Source organism: Morus notabilis, unplaced genomic scaffold (genome assembly GCF_000414095.1).
Source record: "Morus notabilis unplaced genomic scaffold, ASM41409v2 Scaffold657, whole genome shotgun sequence".
NCBI lineage: Eukaryota > Viridiplantae > Streptophyta > Magnoliopsida > Rosales > Moraceae > Morus > Morus notabilis.
The window spans coordinates 234,495-252,822 of NW_010357396.1; the positions used below are offsets into that span (position 1 = coordinate 234,495).

Below are 18,328 nucleotides of genomic sequence, written 5' to 3' on the forward strand. Positions count from 1 at the left end.
ATTAATAACAATTAATAAATTTAAATTTTTATCACACTATATTATTAAATTTTAATATTTAAAGATGATCCCTAATAGAAAAATAACAATTGAAGACTGGTCCTAACAAGATAAATAAAGTCCATATTTTTTTACCTTTATAGAAAAATAAGTCCGTATATTTAACTCTATGCTAATTTCTATTTTGACATTGAATTAATTAAAAAAGAAAAAGAAAAATTCTTCATATTCTAATACCTGTGTTTTTTAACCGAAGAAAGCTTTTTTTTTTTTTTTTTTTCCCCGTGAAAATGAAAATTTTTTTCGCCTTATAGAGTTGAAAATTTAGCCCAAAAAAAAAAATGGGGGGGGGGGGACTAGTGTAAAAACGAGAGAGTTTATTCCGATATGCCACGTGGCAAAAGGTGATAGGACTGTGAAACTGTGACGGTCAAAATCTGAGAAAGTACAAAGCACGGACTAAACGCAAGAAGACCGCGCCAAAGGGCAAAGGCGGATGTCTTCTGTTGTCCAGTCGTTTCCATCTCATCTCTTTCTTCAAATCACTTGTTTTTCTTGTCTTTTTCTTCCACTTCACAACAAAATAATAATAATAATAATAAATAAACAAATAACTCTCTCTCTCTCTCTCTCTCTCTCTCTAAAAGTAAAAACACAAACACCAGACTGTCGGTGGAGTGATAATAGTATTGTAGTCTTGAGGCCGTAGTTGCTCTGTCTCTTTCGTCCTCTTTAAGCGATTTCCTTTCTCTTTTTTCATTTTCATTATCATTATTATTAGTATAAAATACATATTACACCATCTATATATCTACAGCTATACGAAGAGAGAGAGAGAGAGAGAGTGACGCTTTTAGGGAGAGAAAGAGCATTGTTTGTGGCTTTGGTCACACGGGTCTCTTTGAGATCTGTGATATTTAATCTGTTGTTCTTGTTATTTGGGGTTCTGTTTCTATCGATCTGCATCAAGTTTGGCTTTGGATTCAATTGGGTTTCTTTCAGATCCTCACATTTTGGTCAACGAAGATCGTCTCTTTCAGGTAAAGTTGTTTACTTTAACTTTGTTTCCCTGTGGATTCTCGACTGTTTGTTTCTCGAGAAAATTTCGACTGTCCTTTCTGGACATTAAAATATTAGATTTTGACAAGTTCGCAAGAAATCTCAGGAATTATTCTGTATGTCTTTTTAAAAAAAAAAAAAAAAATTAGTGTGATGAGAATTGAAAATTGGGAACTTTTGAAGTTTTCATCTATATTGATTTCTCCTACATTTTTTACCTTGATGAAGAGGAAAGAATCTCCTTTTTTTATCTTTTTCTTTTCAAGTGTTTTCTTATAGATCCAACTCTAAAAAGTGGGTGCATTTGTTTATTCATTCATTTATTTATTTATTGTAATTGCAGATTCTTTTGAAAAAATTGGAGGTTTAAGGCATGCATAATAGATCTGGTTGAGAAGATTGAACTCTGCTGTTTTTTGATCCATTGTACACATCTGTGTTAAGACAAGCAGGTGTCGATGGAATCAGAAGGAGAAACTGGGGTAAGTTTAATTCATTTTCTTTTTTCTTCTACATGCTGGTTTTGATCAATAGAAATTGCACTGAAACATTATTACATAATCATCAATAACTTGTGTTATGAATGTTGATCAGTTTTTTGGTTTATCTGAGTGGAAACACTGAATGTGATCCGAAACCATGGGATTTTAATGGATTCGAGTTGATACTTTTACGAATTTAGAATTTTGTGATTGTCTTCTTTGTATCAATTTTTGCTTAATTTGTGTGTCGTTGATTTGGTTTTGATTAACTCAGGCAAAGGCCATGAAGAGCCTAGGTGGGCAGGTATGCCAGATCTGCGGTGACAATGTCGGGAAGACAGTGGATGGTGAGCCATTTGTCGCTTGCGATGTCTGTGCCTTTCCGGTCTGCCGGCCGTGCTACGAGTACGAGAGGAAAGATGGGAACCAGTCTTGCCCACAATGCAAGACTAGATACAAGAGGCACAAAGGTGTGTTATGCTCACCAATTAATATCATTATTTCATCACATGAGAAAATTTATAGTAAAGTTCATTTTGCAACTGTTCATGACTGCTTGAATTGTGAAAGTGGTTATGAGAAGTTTGTGATTGCTGATACTACCTTGTGATGTAGGATTAATAGGAGAAAGAAATAGAGATAGAAAAATAGACTCAAAGAAGAGAAGAAAAGCAACGAGACAGAGAAATAGAGAGAGAAATTAGAACTCAAGAGAGACAAACACTAGTTTCAATATTCATTAACCATTGTCTCTTGTTTCTGAATTGAAATTACAATGCTACCACTTTTATATGCAAAACCAAATAGCAAAATATTATAAACCAATATGAAATATGAAAACTCTAGTAATGGGAAACTAACCCTATTTTTAAAATAGCATAAATTCTTTATTAAGCAAAATAGGAAATTATACCAAAATAAAATAAGGAAAGTTAACAATGGGGAACTACCCTAATAAATTAAATTCCTAATCAAGAAGAAGCTAAATAAACATCTAAAACTATTCCGCATCACCTTGGTTTTATATCGACTTGTTCATGCCTCTTACTAAACTTTTACATTTTTTTTTGCTATATATATTGCCACTATTTAATGAGGTGGTGAATGCTTTGTTAATAGTGATTTATGATTCACATTTTGGTTTTTAGGAAGTCCTGCTATTCTTGGTGATAAAGAAGAGGATCTTGATGTTGATGATGGCGCTAGTAATTTCAACTACACTTCGGAAAATCAAACCGAGAAGCAGAAGATTGCAGAACGCATGTTGAGCTGGCAAATGACATACGGGCGCGGAGAAGATATTGACAAGGAGGCTTCGCACAACCACATTCCTTTGCTCACCAATGGTCAGGAGGTAGGGCAACTCCTTGTTAACTTGTTGTTCTAATTTGGCAAGGAATTTGGAGTGAAAATATAATCTCTTTACCCGTTTAGGTTTCTGGAGAATTGTCCGCTGCATCACCTGAGCGGCTTTCTATGGCGTCTCCTGGAGTCGGGGGTGCAAAGCGCATTCACCCTCTTCCTTATTCATCCGATGTGAATCAATCACGTACTTTTCTCGCTCTTGTATTTGTATATCATCCTTATGAGTTCGCTTGATGCTTTTGCGCTAATACTGATTCAAAGTCCATGGTTTTTGTGTTTTAGCAGCTAATATGAGGGTTGTGGATCCTGTGAGGGAGTTTGGTTCGCCCGGTTTAGGAAATGTTGCGTGGAAAGAGAGAGTGGATGGATGGAAGATGAAGCAGGAGAAGAACGTTGTTCCAATGAGCGCAGGCCAAGCTACTTCTGAAAGGGGAGGTGGAGATATTGATGCTAGCACTGATGTGCTTGTGGATGACTCTTTATTGTAAGTTTACTCTCTACATGATTTTTATTTTTATTTTTTATTTTTTTTGTGAACCTTAGACCTTACACTCTAAGTCCTTTGGCTTCTTCCTGCAATGCATTCTTGCTTCTGGTGGTGTACTGTATATCTTTACTTCATATCTCAGAGTTTGAACCTATGTAACCTAAAGCTTGAAAAGCTAAGCTATAGTGAAAACAATTTGGACAGGTTATTCCTAATGTCATTTGTTAAGCGGATTTTCTGTTAATTTAATGTTACAAGATCTTAGTCAACACCATTGATCATGAACTTAGTGTTGTTTCTCCACCTAGAAGAAAAGCTACTGAATTGGTCTTTTGTATGGTTAATTTTCATGTTCTCAATTGTTTTTTGTTTTCCAGGAATGATGAAGCAAGACAACCTCTTTCAAGAAAGGTCTCGATTCCTTCATCCAAAATAAATCCTTACAGGATGGTCATCGTTCTGCGTCTTATTATTCTCTGCATCTTCTTGCACTATCGAATTACAAACCCTGTGCCAAATGCCTACGCACTGTGGTTAATATCAGTTATATGTGAGATTTGGTTTGCAATCTCCTGGATTTTTGATCAGTTCCCTAAGTGGCTTCCTGTGAACCGTGAAACATATCTCGACAGACTGGCTTTAAGGTAGGAAAATTTTCTTTGCATGTAATGTTCAGTATCATTGTCATTTAAGCTTTGAAGATTTCCTTGTATTTGGAATTGAAAATCATATCCATGTATGTTACAGATACGACCGAGAAGGAGAACCATCGCAGTTGGCTGCCGTTGACATTTTTGTCAGTACTGTTGATCCGTTGAAAGAGCCTCCTCTCGTGACAGCCAATACCGTGCTGTCAATTCTGGCTGTTGACTACCCAGTGGACAAGGTCTCTTGCTATGTGTCTGATGATGGTGCTGCCATGTTGACATTTGAAGCTCTGTCTGAAACATCAGAGTTTGCGAGGAAATGGGTTCCTTTCTGCAAGAAATATAACATTGAGCCTCGTGCTCCTGAATGGTACTTCACTCAAAAGATCGACTACTTGAAGGACAAGGTCCAACCATCATTCGTCAAAGAGCGCCGTGCTATGAAGGTATAAAAGAAATATCATGGAAATTTGTTTTTTATCCTCATCTTTATGATAATATAGAACCTTAAATTTGGGGATATTTTGACATACATATCAAAAATATCAAAAATAAAAACTTAAAGGAATATTGTCATTTTTAATATAGAAAGTTCTATTGATAGATCTTATGTTCCCTTGCCAATGAAAAAGTGCTTTCTGCTTATGTTTTTTTCTTGTGGATTTTAGAGAGAATACGAAGAGTTTAAAGTTCGTGTCAATGGACTCGTCGCAAAGGCAACAAAAGTTCCTGAAGAAGGATGGATTATGCAAGATGGAACTCCATGGCCTGGAAATAACACTAGAGACCATCCCGGAATGATCCAGGTAACTGCATCTTCAGATTGCTTGCTTCTTAGAAATACATTTATATATTGGAGTTTATCGCGTTAGATAGGTGGCTAATTCGATTATTTTATGTAATTTCTTGTAGGTTTTCTTGGGTCAAAGCGGTGGCCTTGATGTTGATGGCAATGAACTGCCTCGCTTGGTCTACGTTTCTCGAGAAAAGCGTCCGGGTTTTCAACATCACAAGAAGGCTGGTGCTATGAATGCACTTGTAAGTATCTTAGAAATAAATTGCTAGAGTTTTCAAGTTTGTATTCTTGCTATTTTTTTTTCACTCACTCACCTAAATTTCTAACATTACCCTTTTAGGTTCGAGTTTCGGCAGTTCTCACCAATGGGCCATTCTTGTTGAATCTTGATTGTGATCACTACATCAACAACAGCAAGGCCTTGAGGGAATCCATGTGTTTCTTAATGGATCCCAACCTTGGCAAAAATGTTTGTTATGTTCAGTTTCCACAGAGATTCGATGGTATTGATAGAAACGATCGATATGCCAACCGAAATACCGTGTTCTTTGATGTGAGTTTCTTCTGAATTTCTTACTTGAGCAATTTTTTGTGTTTTTCATTCATTTAAGAGCATGTTTTCCTACTATGAATTGGAAAAGAAAATTCAATCCTAAATTACCCTTTTTGTTTGTAATGGAATGAAATAAAACGTAAGTTTTCATTTGTAACCTTTTTCAGTTTTAACCATTAAGTTGATAAACATGGTCACTTTCCTTGTGTATTCCAGATTAACTTGAGAGGTTTGGATGGAGTTCAAGGTCCTGTTTATGTTGGTACGGGATGTGTCTTCAATAGAACTGCCTTGTATGGTTACGAACCTCCTCTTAAGCCAAAGCACAGGAAAGCTGGAGTCCTATCTTCTCTCTGTGGTGGATCAAGAAAGAAGGGTTCAAAGTCAAGTAAAAAGGGCTCTGACAAGAAGACATCTGGCAAGCATGTGGACCCCACCGTGCCGATTTTCAGTCTGGAAGATATCGAAGAGGGAGTTGAAGGTACAATTATTTCTATATCTGTTTCCTAAAATTGTTTAGATGTTCATGAATTACATTTTAAGAGGAGATACTTATTCCTTCTATGTTTATTTCCTTTGCAAACTTTTTCGTTGAAAAGTGGGAGGAAAGAAATTGAAGAGATTTTGGGGAAGAAAAGAGAATGTTGGGTTGTTTGGAAGAGAAAAAAGTTGGAAAGAAACAAGTGGAAAATTTGTGAAAAGGGGAGAAAATGTTGCACAAAATACATGGATTTTAATAACTATTCTGTCTCTTAATTACACGCCATTCACTCGTTATGTACAAGGGTAAATCTATTGAGAAAAAAAGAATAGACACATAGATTTATAGAGTATCATATTTATATTTTGTCACCGTCATCGTCTATTGAGAGAAAAATCTTTCTTCTTGATTTTGCTCACTTAAGTTTTTACCAAACATAATGTATGTAATGCCTAACAGTTAGCAATGTAATATCTCTAAGAATGTATGTGTCTAATCTCTATATCAGGTGCTGGATTTGATGATGAGAAGTCATTGCTGATGTCACAAATGAGCCTGGAGAAGAGATTTGGTCAGTCTGCTGTTTTTGTTGCCTCTACTCTTATGGAGAATGGTGGGGTCCCTCAGTCTGCGACCCCCGAAACTCTTCTCAAAGAGGCCATTCATGTCATCAGTTGTGGTTATGAGGACAAGACTGACTGGGGAAGTGAGGTAATGTGGCAGTTTTCTTTAGAGCTACAATATTGTTGTTGCAACTTCCTTGACAATGACTTTAATTCTCACTACTTTGGTTTTGTGTCTTGTAGATTGGATGGATCTACGGTTCGGTCACAGAAGATATTCTCACGGGATTCAAGATGCACGCCCGTGGGTGGAGGTCAATTTACTGCATGCCGAATCCACCGGCCTTCAAAGGGTCTGCTCCTATCAATCTTTCGGATCGTCTGAACCAAGTGCTTCGGTGGGCTTTGGGTTCTGTGGAAATTCTTCTCAGTCGGCATTGCCCGATCTGGTATGGCTACAAGGGCCGGCTTAAATGGCTCGAGAGATTTGCATATGTCAACACCACCATTTATCCGATCACAGCCATTCCGCTTCTCATGTATTGCACATTGCCGGCTGTCTGTCTTCTCACAAACAAGTTCATCATTCCACAGGTTTGTCCCGTCACCCTACAATATCTTGTGTGAAACAAAATACATTATAGTAACACATTGCTATTGGAAACTGTGAGAGATTGGCTCACTTTTAATTAATCACAAATTCACATCTCAACTCTGAGACACGTATTATAACTCAGGAATCCACAGAGTCTCACATGTAAACTTCTATAATTAGTGTTTTTCGAACATATTTTGTCAAGAGTCGAGACATTGCCAGGTTCACGTAGTCACTAGAAACAGTTGAAATAATCTTTAAGACTTACTAGTGATGACATCTACACATCTTTAGTTTTCATTCAAATGTCCACCGTAGAAACTCCTAGATTATGACTCAGGGACTTGTACAGTCTTACACGTCAATATCTAACTAGAAAGTGCTTGTGATAACAGATTAGCAACATTGCAAGTATATGGTTCATCTCCCTCTTTCTTTCCATCTTTGCGACTGGTATCCTTGAGATGAGATGGAGTGGGGTTGGGATCGACGAGTGGTGGAGAAACGAGCAGTTTTGGGTCATTGGTGGTGTCTCTGCCCATCTCTTTGCCGTCTTCCAAGGTCTGCTCAAAGTGCTGGCCGGCATTGACACAAACTTCACTGTCACCTCCAAGGCCTCAGATGAAGAAAATGATTTCGCCGAGCTCTACATGTTCAAATGGACGACCCTCCTCATTCCGCCAACGACCCTCCTCATCATCAACTTGGTGGGGGTTGTTGCCGGGATCTCCTACGCCATCAACAACGGATACCAGTCATGGGGTCCGCTCTTTGGGAAGCTGTTTTTTGCCTTTTGGGTGATCGTCCATCTTTACCCCTTCCTCAAAGGTCTCATGGGACGACAGAACAGAACTCCTACAATTGTTGTCGTTTGGTCAATCCTACTTGCTTCCATATTCTCCTTGTTGTGGGTAAGGGTTGACCCTTTCACCACTAGAGTAACTGGTCCTGACGTTGAGCAATGTGGAATCAACTGCTAAAGGAAAATGCTCAATGGAAGAAGAAAATAAATTAGGCATAAATTTTTTTGGATATTTAAGTGGGAAAAAAGGCCCCTCATGGATGGGAATTGTCTTGATACACTTTTTTTTTCTTTTTCTTTTTGTGTAATTTTTATGTCTGTGGACTGGTTTGTTAAATTAATTACCCTTGTGAATCTTAAATTATGTGCAGATTTATAGTGAGTTTAAAAACAAAAGAAATGAAATTCATTTTGTTCTTGGAGGGTCAATGTCAGTGTAATACGTTTAGAACAGAGGGAGCTATATATGTGGAATCTGAGCTGTAAAACATAACTTGTATCACGTTAAAACTTTTATTTGAAGCAAATTTGTATTTTATGTGCATTTCTTTTTTTTTTTTTTTGCCCCTAAAGAAGAAATGGTTATGAGAGTAGAAGGCGGTGTACCGAATAATTTTAAAGAGGCATGGCAAATTCCTCACAATGTGAATTTATCGTCCAAAAGTATAAGAAGTCTTACCATCTTAATCCTTTTGACCTTAAATATAGAGACTAACATGAATTGCGCTAAGTACTCCATTTTCTACCCTCTTGATAGTTTAGTCATTGTAGTCTTCTTTTTTATTTGTTCATATGACCCCACCTCAAATAGATTCAACTAGTGTGTTACCCACAGCACGGATGTATATTTACCTATTTAATAGTTAAAATATTTTATAAAAACAAAACAAAATACGATACACGATAAGAGTTCAGTTTGTAAGCAGTACACATTTATTTATATATTCATGTGTGTGTGTGTATATACATATACATATATATTCGTCTCCACTTTTCTTCCTTATTTCTTCTTAGCTGCAATAAAGATATACGGAAAAAAATGAAAAATTAGTTGTCAATTAATTATGATGAATAATAATAAATTTGTTTATATTTAATGAAATGATAATTTTAATATGTAATGTATAGTGTTACCTGATTGGTTTTTATTTTTTCAAAGAACTGATGGAAGAAGTTGACTTAAGATAACACTTCACTCATGACATTATTAACCGCAATCACATAATTTAAGTTACGTAGTGATTACCGTGTTTATAAAGTTAGTGTAACGATATAGTCTAAAAAATAGAATCACCAATCATCATTTTCCCTTGCTAGTAAACTCATTAATCCTTCATTCTCATCCTAAGCATGTTTTTTCAATAATAGTTTGTGCTCTCCTTGGGGAGAAAAAGATGTTAGGTTATAATTAAGGTCAAAAGTTGAATAGAAGAATAAAGTAAAAAAAAAAAAAATTAATGTTACACTAGAAAAATAAACACCCATAGTAGGAAAATCAAAACATATACATTATTTATGAAGAAAAAAAAATGCATTGGCCCAAAGTCCAAACCATAGCTTAATGTGTTACCATATTGGAAGTTCCACTTTCTAATGGTTGATCTAGCAATGTACCATTATTGCGTACGAAGTGGTACATTCTAGAACTGAAAGCAGATAGATTTGCTGATCTACTCGACTTCAATATTTCTGACAAAGATCACGTGAGACGGGCACGTGGTTGATTGTGGTCCCATTCCCATCCTCCGTGCATGCACATTAGCTTGACGTGTCATATCCACGTGTCACTTAGCACTTTTTTTCTGGGACACGTGTCTCTTATCTACAAGCTTGCTCTTGGAGTTAACACGTGGCAGGCTGAATCATTGTAAGTTGAATGGTTATTACATTAATATATATCCTTTTTCAGTATTGGTCGTTCATTGTAATTGTAAATTATAAAGTGCCAAGAGAAAAGAAAAGTGAGAAGGAATAGGAATCTGTTTGTTTCGCGGGAAAGATAAAGAAAGTAATATTATTGGCGACAATGACTATGGCCATCTCTCATGAGGAACCGATTCTCTCTAAGCTTGATCGCTTGGACAACATGGTGAGTCACTAATTAATAAACCACTTTCATGTTTATTTTCTTTTCTTTCTATTTTTGTTTTTTTTATTATTTATTAACTCCTTCAATGAGTGGTTTTGTTCTTTTTTGAAAAAGGTAAACGCATATATAAATTGGTGAGGAAAGTCATCTTAAAGTGGTATAATTTGTGTTATGTTTATTGATGTCTTATTCGCAAAAGTAGAATTTTTCTTGGAAAATAGCTTGATTGGAATTCATACTATAAGTTGGTGAAACTTATTTACCAAAACAAAAGTTCATGAAAATTCATACCATTTCTCTAAGTTCTCTTCTTTCAAAAAAATAATAATTTAAATAATAACGTAGAAGCATAAATAAGTTGGGTGATGAAAATCGTGTCGAGAGAACTATACGTATTTGTTGGTAAAAACTATGGGAATTTTTATGCTCATAAACGTCCTATTGGCAAAAACTAGTAATTTTTTGAAAGCTATTGCTAAAAGAAATGATATTTTCATTAATTTTACGAAACAGTAAAAAATTCACATAGTTTTTTTATATGAATAGTGAATTTATGTTAAAAAAAATATTCCAATAATAACATCTTGACTCGTGATTTGTAAAAAAAATGTTAAATTTGAACTTTAGAATATTATAATAATTGTAATAAAATCTTGAGTCGTCATACAAATGAACGAATGAAACGAACAAACTGATGTAACAACGAATCGAACAAAACTTTAGAATTGTACAAAATTTGGTCACTAGCTAGCATCTTGAACTTTATGTGTGTGCGCGCACAACAGTTGAGACAATTGGAGGAGATCAGAGGCAGCAACAGATCATCATCACCACCAAAAAGCTCGTACGCATCAACCCAATCAAGTGGGACCCTGACGAGTGAGGGACACGCGTCATTCGTGGATGATGTTTCCCCAAAGAGCCTAGAAAAGCACTGCCGTCCGATTAACCATGTGATGCTTGAGACAGAGGTCAAAGGAACACTAATTGAGAGGCTCCACCGTGTAGAGGATCGAGTCCTTAAGGTCAGGAATACGGATTTTTTTAACATCATCTTTTAAATTATATGGAAAAAATGATCCATACAAATATTTACGTGTCTATTATATATATATATATATATATGTACATATGTGTGTATTTATGTGGGGTGAATAATTAGTGATCAGTTATTTTCTATAGTTTGTTGAAGAAATTTTATTGTGTGTGTGTGTGTGAAGAGAATTATGATATAAATTAAAACAAAACACGTTGTCATAATTTAAATTAAACCATTTAAAGCATGTAATTGAAATATATATATATATGTATATATATTTTAACCATGTGTAAGAAATGTAGAATGTGTTTATCTATCTCATATTGGATTAGTACTACTAAATACTAATTAGTTTATATTGATGTGTATTTAATTGCGTCTGATTTGTGATGATCAGTTGTGTTTGCAGTTGGAGGAGGAATTAGTTGAGGAAGAGAAGCACAAGGAGGCGACCGATCACAAGAAATCCCACAACAAGAAAGGGATTAAGCAACTTGTTAAACAATGTGTTAAAGGAGGAAAGAGGAAGACTTAAAAATAATTATTATAATAAAAACCCTTCAATGCTTTATTATTGTAACTTAAAATAGTTTCCGAGTTTGTTAATTTCTTTCTTGCCTTTTTTTTTTTTTTTTTTTTTTTTTTGGTTTAAATTGCATGGGACAACTTTTCATGGTGAATTTTGTACGTAAAAGGAAGGACTTGTGATTGTGAAGACATTAACAATGCCCGGTTGATGTTTTGTTTGTTTGTTTGTATGTTTTGAAGCTTTTGGAGTTCAATTGGGGTTTATAAATGTGCTATTTTTTATCGTCTCTCTCAAGAATATCTATTTCTTTTACTCGGAACTCTATTTTTGGTATTTTCCTTTGTCGTTGCGGCAAATGTCCAACTTCCGGTTTTGGAATGATCCAACTCTTTAGAAGGTACTTTCCTCCTCTTTTCTTTTTTTTTTTTTTTTTTTTTTTTTTTTTGTCCCAACGAACGCATGAGACACACATAAATGGAGGAAAAGGAATTCATGGTTTCTTCTTTTTCACATTTGTCTCAAACCCCACTTAAATGTGAGAATTTCTAAAATAAAAGTTGTGAAAAATGTACAACATATTTATTGTGACACTATATGTGTCGTTGTTTATTGTTATAATAATAATAATGGTTAAGAAGTTTATGTATCAAAATGAAGATGTATAAAGTATACGCAATAAATAAATTTTATAGTTTTTAATGCAAATACAGTGGCGTAAAAAAGAGATGATTGTTGTAGATTTTAGACCCATGAATCCACAATGCACATGTTAATCCCTATATTTATAACATAAAAAATAAAAATGCAAATGTTAATCCCTATATTTATAACATAAAAAATAAAAAATCCCTATATTTATAACATAAAAAATAAAAATGTAAATGTTAATCCTTATATTTATAACATAAAAAATATGATATGGTATGTTATTTTTATTTTTATTAATATTAATTTCTATATTTATAATATAAAAAAGTATGATATAATATGATATTTTTATTTTTGATGATACGTTATTTTTATTTTTGTTTCTTCAAAATGCATGTTAAATCTATTTTTTTTATAATTATTAAGTTTTGAAAGTTGTAAAAGTAAACTTTTATTTTAAAAATAATTAGAAAATATAAAAGTTATATTAATTTTATAGAAAAAGTAAACATTTCAATTAATAGTAATTAAATGTCAAATTTCTCGTATGTCATATTTGATGAGAAATTTATCATAAAGTATATAATATATAGAAAATTTAGCACAATAATTTGTTGTGCATTAGAGAGTGTTTTTTAAACTCAAATATTAACATTGCATTAGAGATGTTCATACATTATAAATTTTTGATCAAATGAGTTTTTCTTTCAATTTTAACTAATTGGTTAATATAGTTATTTGATTAAAGGTATAAATTAAGGCTAAGAGGTAAAAAATTTCACATACTTTAAGGGGCAGTCTCATTCATTTAATTTTATTTTTTTCCAAATCTTTATAATGGTTGTTAGTTGGCCCCTCTTTTGACTTTAATCGATCACGAGCGTCTAATGATTAACAATGGAGCCAAACCGTCCATTTGATTTTCTCGCAGGATAAAATGCTTTTGAAAAGAAGACCCTATCGATGGGCCTTTAAACGGGGGAAGATGTAGAAATGGGCCCCTAAAATTGAGGTCATATGGGCCCATCTAAGTGAGGTCATCCATGTCCAATGGAAATGTTCCTATTAGGCCCATTTGAGCTTGTATGGGTTCATCATACCGAATCAATTACCCAAAAGTGCTCTTTTAGATGAGACGGTTGAGATTGCCCGACTGGTCATACTATTACGGGGATGTTTAGTTTGAGGATTCAAACCATAATTTAAATGATAATTTATGATTTATTATAGTATTTTCTCTCATAAAAAATACACGTAAATAAAAAATAATTCTAATCACATAATTTCAATCCATGAACTAAACGTCTTTAGGACACTTGTAAGATCAGTTTTTGATCTCCACGCATTATCAAAAAACGACAATGAAATGTTTTCATAGTCATAGATGCCTAAATATCGACAGAGAAAGAACTAGAATCCTGATCTCCTCATCGCATTTGCATTTGTATTTGCATGATATGAAAAGAGATGCTTGCAGTGCCAGGTGTCGTTTGATGAGAGTATGAGCAAAAAATCAATCACAATCGAGTGAGTGGGCCCAAATCCCCCATAGTAGGTTTAATTGATTAGAGGATTCAAATTGAATTTTGACAAAATTGAGGTCATTTTCCCTTAACATTGCGATGTCCCGTAGAGGGTACACGTCCATATGACTTGTAACACCGAACATGCACTAGCTTCCAATTATAGTGGGACTTTATTTGGGTTCTTATTCTTGGTTTTCACTGTTCAATCCTCGTCTGTGAAGTATTTTTCAAGGTAGTTGAAATATGATTTTTATTATTATTACTTATTACATTATTTATTATTTGAAATGAAAGAGGCATAAGTTCTTGATGGATGAGAAAGGTGATCCTTCCTTTTGGCCTGTTTTTGGGACTTTCACACGGCATGCATTAATGGTGTCTTGCCCTAACTATTCTTTTATATATTTTCCCTCTTACTATGCATATAAATCACATTTTACCAACAACAAAAAAAAAGATCATACTTTTATCAAAAAAAAAAAATCATACTTATAAGTATTATTGTGACGTTTTGTATTATGTAATATGATAAGTGTAAGATTGGACTATCAAATATGTATCAAGTAATGCTAAATTTACATATTTTTTTGATATAATTTTTAATAGTTTAGACAGTCTAGAGATACACGATACTAACATAGGTCCCGTTAATTTTACCTATTCGAGTTTTGCTACAGTAAAAAGCTCTTAAAAACAGTAACATCTAACTTTTTTAGTATAGTAAAAAATTCTTACATAAAATCACATCTCAACTCGAATTAAAAACTCGAATAAGCAAACTAAACAGGCTCATAATATATCTTTGTATCTTACGATAAAATTCTTTACAATAGCACATATTATAAAGGAACATATTGATTGAATCTTGGAATATAATAGTGTTTGATTTGTGTTACATCATACAAAATAATACCTGATTAAAAAAAACATGATTATATGCGAGATAACTAATGGATAAAGTTCATGACACTGATTTCTTAATTTATTATTTCTTTGAAAACTTGATTGATTCGAACGAAATGTCCAAAAAAAAGGTCCTAGCAAGGATTTGGATGCTAATTTTCTTAATTTTAACGGTCAAAGCATACAATTTAGATAGCACGCTTATTGCAATGATAGTAAAGAGTTATCATCAATTAAAGATGTGGGACTGTGGGACATGAAAGGAAGAATAAAGCATACAATTTAGATAGCACGCTTATTGCAAACACAAATGCCCCAAACAGGTACTCACTTATCCAATTTGGATAATGGTAATGGCAATATATATATATATATATGCGCGCGCGTGTGTATATATATACACGCGTATATATGTCAGTAGTTGGATAAATATACATATATATATATATATATATCTCAGCAAATATATGTTATAAAAATTTGGGATAGTTTTATTTTATTTTGGAAATTGCTGTTGAATAATTGCAGATCTGAAAGTACATGACAATATGAGCTCTTATGTCGGCAAATCATCTTATATAAAATGGAAGGAGCCTGAAAATAAAATTTATTTTGTTTTGTAATAATATGAATGTGCTCTTTTCTTTTCTTCTTTAGTTTATTACTAGTCTTTAACCCGCGCGATGCATGTGTAATTCATTTAAAAATAATTGTTATATAAATTGTTTTTAAAACAAGTTAAAAGAAAAAAATGGATAGCTCTCACTCAAAAAAGATTCTAATTTTTGTATTGAGTTTTTAATTAGATTTATTATGTTTTGTTTGAATTTGTTTTTATACTAAATTTGGTGTGATTTGATTTTATTTTAACTCAGCATATTTTTATTTGTTTTTTCATTAGAATTATTTACAACATTTTCATGTGAGTAGTATCAAAAAGTTAGTGCAAGATGGTAGTAAAATAATTATAATTCATACAAATTATTTATATTTTTTATCTGTGTAGTATTAAAAATTTGACACAAAATGGTGCTAAAAATTGGACTACAAATCACTTAAAAATAAATAAATAAATAAACATAATAAGTAGTAATAATAATAATAATAATAATAATAATAATAATTAGAAAAATGAGAATGATTTCAAGCCAGCCACGTACGTGACTTATTCAAAATAGCTGAAATGTAAATTATTTTATAAAAAGAAACGAACGGGAAAAAGAGGCAAAAAAAAAAAAAAGTGTTAAAGTACGGTCACCTGAGTTCTATTTGGTCCGACTGGAAAAGCTCACGGTGCGATATAGTATCAGAAATTTGACACAAAACGGACAAATCGGACCACAAAATCAATTCAAAATTAACAAATAAAAAATGTATATAAATAATAATATTTAGAAAATAAACTCAGAATTATCTCAGGTCACCAGATTAAACAGATCAACGGCTATGAGAGGCGCGCGTTCAGAGGGGCAAGGGAAACAAGTCATCGCCCCTACAGGTGGGTCCCGCCACTTTCTCATTCACACTAATCACGACAAGACACATGGAAAGGTGTCGGCCACCTTCTTCCCACCCGTGCGATTTAATGCGGCGTGGTTTATGGTTGAGCATTTTGCCATCCAACGATGAACTACACGTGGTGAAATTTTTAATCCAACGGCCCACAGGCAGCCCATGAAAATCCACCAACGAATTCCTGTAATTGAAACTTGACGCGTGGCAACTCCACTAAATTGCACATACACCTGATTTTTTGCCCTCCTTTGCAAAAAAATAAAATAAAATTACGAGGTTAATTTTTGGGAAGAAACTTGCCTTCAAGTACTCTTTACTTCATAAATTAGAATCATGTGATTATAATTATTTTTGATTTATGTATATTTTTTATGAGAAAAAATATTATAATAAACCATAAAATATAATTTAAATCATAGTGTGAATCCTCTAACCAAACATCCCAATATTTTAGATTTAGATTAGATGCCTTCAAAAATATAATGTCATTATATAAGGTTGGCTATTTTATATTAATTTTGTGTCTTAGTATAGTCCATTTCTCTTTTCTTTGTTTTTCTTTAAAAAAAAAATCGGGCATAGGGAAGGAGTGACATTAGCTACCTCTACAAGTACACGACTGCACAGTAAGTGATAATAATAAAAAAAACCTTTGCATTATGGGATTCTTTGATAGCTCAAATTTTTTTAGGTCTCGTTCATTTCGTTAATTTGAGTTTAAAATTTAAATTTTGTTACAGTAAAAAGTTCTCACAAACAATCACATCTAACTTTTTTGCTACAGTAAAAAGCTCTCACATAAAATCACATCTCAACTCGAATTAAAAACTCGAATCAGTGAACTAAACGGGCCCTAATTAACTTCATTGCTATAAATATTTGGAACATGATCAATAAACAAGAGTAGGGACAAAGAAGAATTTTCCTTTAATTTGAAGAAACTTATATTATTATTGTTATTATTATATGTTTCATGGCATTTGGATACTATTTTGAAGGAGAATTTTATGGTAATTAAGTTGTAGAAGTAATACTCTATTGATATTTTCTACCATTAAATTATAGAAAAATCATAGAAAAAGAAATGGTAATTTAGTAGAATCTCATGAAATTTTAATGGCAAAAACTGTACATTATTAGTATGCTATATATAAATATAATACATTTTTCAATCAATCAAAAGAATTATAACAATAGTTCACTACTACAAAGTACATATAACCACAAGTGATAGTAACCACATCTTTTTAATTAACGACTTCTGTCTTATTCGTTTCGCTGATTCGAGTTTAAAATTTGAGTTGAGATGTAATTTTATATGAGAATTTTTTACTGTAACAAAAAAGTTAGATGTGATTATTTGTGAGAGCTTTTTACTGTAGTAAAACTCGAATCAGCGAAACGAACGAGACATAAATTCACACACCAACTTACACGTGTCAATTTTTAATTGGTTTGTATTTTCAAGATTTATGCTTATTTTGACAAATATTTATTTATATTATTTGGTGTTGAATATTTTGACTCCATAATTGACCATCCACTACACAACACTTTAAACATAATTGGCGGAATCCAAACTCCAAATTCCAATCCACTTAACTCCATCAGTTGACGCCCACACCACCTACATGAAAAATGAAATGAAGTGCAAAAAAAATCCCACTCAAATTTCAACATTTCATTCGCATTTGGTGTGCATTTCAATGCTCCTCACTCTCTCTCTTCTTAAATTCTTCTCCAAATTAAACCCAAATTCCGATTCCTTCTTCATTTCACTTCAATTTCATTTCTGAGACGTTACTCTCTCTCTCTCTCTCTGTCTTGATGCTTTCTCTCTCTACAAGTTCTCTCACTATCTTTGTGTGATTCCTCGTTTTCATCGATGGCAATGGAAGCTCTAGCTTTCTCTTCCTTAAGATCTTCTTCTTCTTCTTCTTCTCGTTTCTTAACATTTCTTGTTCAGATCGACGATTCGTTAATTCGTTAACTCCATTTTTAGATCTCTCGCTGATCGTCGTATTCTCAGATACTCGTAATAATCGGTGAGTTTTCTGTTTTGGTGAAAAGTTTCTAGTTTGTTTCTGTTGTTTTATCTGGAAAAATTTCTTCTTATAGCATTCTCTGTGATCACTTTCTTGTTTGGCATTTGATGTTCTAGTTCTTGAAATCGCATTACTTTTGATTTTTCGTTGACTTGACCTACTCTCTTGAGCTCTCGAAATTTTTGCTTAATAATCGATTTTTTT

The 18,328-nt window shown here is 33.2% G+C and overlaps 2 protein-coding genes across 4 annotated transcripts; both read left to right on the forward strand.

Moving 5' to 3' along the window:
* Positions 1 to 674: 674 nt before the first annotated feature.
* On the forward strand, positions 675 to 8,226 carry LOC21395724 (cellulose synthase A catalytic subunit 3 [UDP-forming]). 2 transcript variants are annotated; one of them, XM_024169994.1, is made up of 15 exons: positions 675 to 1,040; positions 1,403 to 1,541; positions 1,816 to 2,011; positions 2,690 to 2,895; positions 2,976 to 3,090; positions 3,189 to 3,390; positions 3,771 to 4,037; positions 4,141 to 4,486; positions 4,709 to 4,846; positions 4,953 to 5,078; positions 5,177 to 5,389; positions 5,606 to 5,870; positions 6,379 to 6,581; positions 6,677 to 7,027; positions 7,424 to 8,226. In XM_024169994.1, the coding sequence occupies exons 2-15, from the start codon at positions 1,518 to 1,520 to the stop codon at positions 8,006 to 8,008; spliced, it is 3,237 nt and encodes a 1,078-aa protein (XP_024025762.1). In that variant the 5' UTR covers positions 675 to 1,040; positions 1,403 to 1,517; the 3' UTR covers positions 8,009 to 8,226. The 2 variants fall into 2 exon arrangements, with proteins under 2 accessions (XP_024025762.1, XP_010088232.1); XM_010089930.2 differs by having other exon boundaries at positions 676 to 1,040; positions 3,192 to 3,390.
* Positions 8,227 to 9,759: 1,533 nt separating this feature from the next.
* On the forward strand, positions 9,760 to 11,550 carry LOC21395725. 2 transcript variants are annotated; one of them, XM_024170010.1, is made up of 3 exons: positions 9,760 to 9,919; positions 10,705 to 10,944; positions 11,356 to 11,550. In XM_024170010.1, the coding sequence occupies exons 1-3, from the start codon at positions 9,857 to 9,859 to the stop codon at positions 11,491 to 11,493; spliced, it is 441 nt and encodes a 146-aa protein (XP_024025778.1). In that variant the 5' UTR covers positions 9,760 to 9,856; the 3' UTR covers positions 11,494 to 11,550. The 2 variants fall into 2 exon arrangements, with proteins under 2 accessions (XP_024025778.1, XP_010088233.2); XM_010089931.2 differs by having other exon boundaries at positions 11,368 to 11,550.
* The last annotated feature ends 6,778 nt before the right edge of the window (positions 11,551 to 18,328 follow it).

Excerpts from the sequence above, each read along its gene's own strand:
- LOC21395725 (XM_024170010.1), top strand. The coding sequence starts at position 9,857 with ATGACTATGGCCATCTCTCATGAGGAACCGATTCTCTCTAAGCTTGAT. Across the intron at positions 9,920-10,704 it reads TTGATCGCTTGGACAACATG|TTGAGACAATTGGAGGAGAT; the intron begins GTGAGTCACTAA and ends CGCGCACAACAG. Across the intron at positions 10,945-11,355 it reads TAGAGGATCGAGTCCTTAAG|TTGTGTTTGCAGTTGGAGGA; the intron begins GTCAGGAATACG and ends TGTGATGATCAG.
- LOC21395724 (XM_024169994.1), top strand. The coding sequence starts at position 1,518 with ATGGAATCAGAAGGAGAAACTGGG. Across the intron at positions 1,542-1,815 it reads AATCAGAAGGAGAAACTGGG|GCAAAGGCCATGAAGAGCCT; the intron begins GTAAGTTTAATT and ends TGATTAACTCAG. Across the intron at positions 5,871-6,378 it reads TATCGAAGAGGGAGTTGAAG|GTGCTGGATTTGATGATGAG; the intron begins GTACAATTATTT and ends TCTCTATATCAG.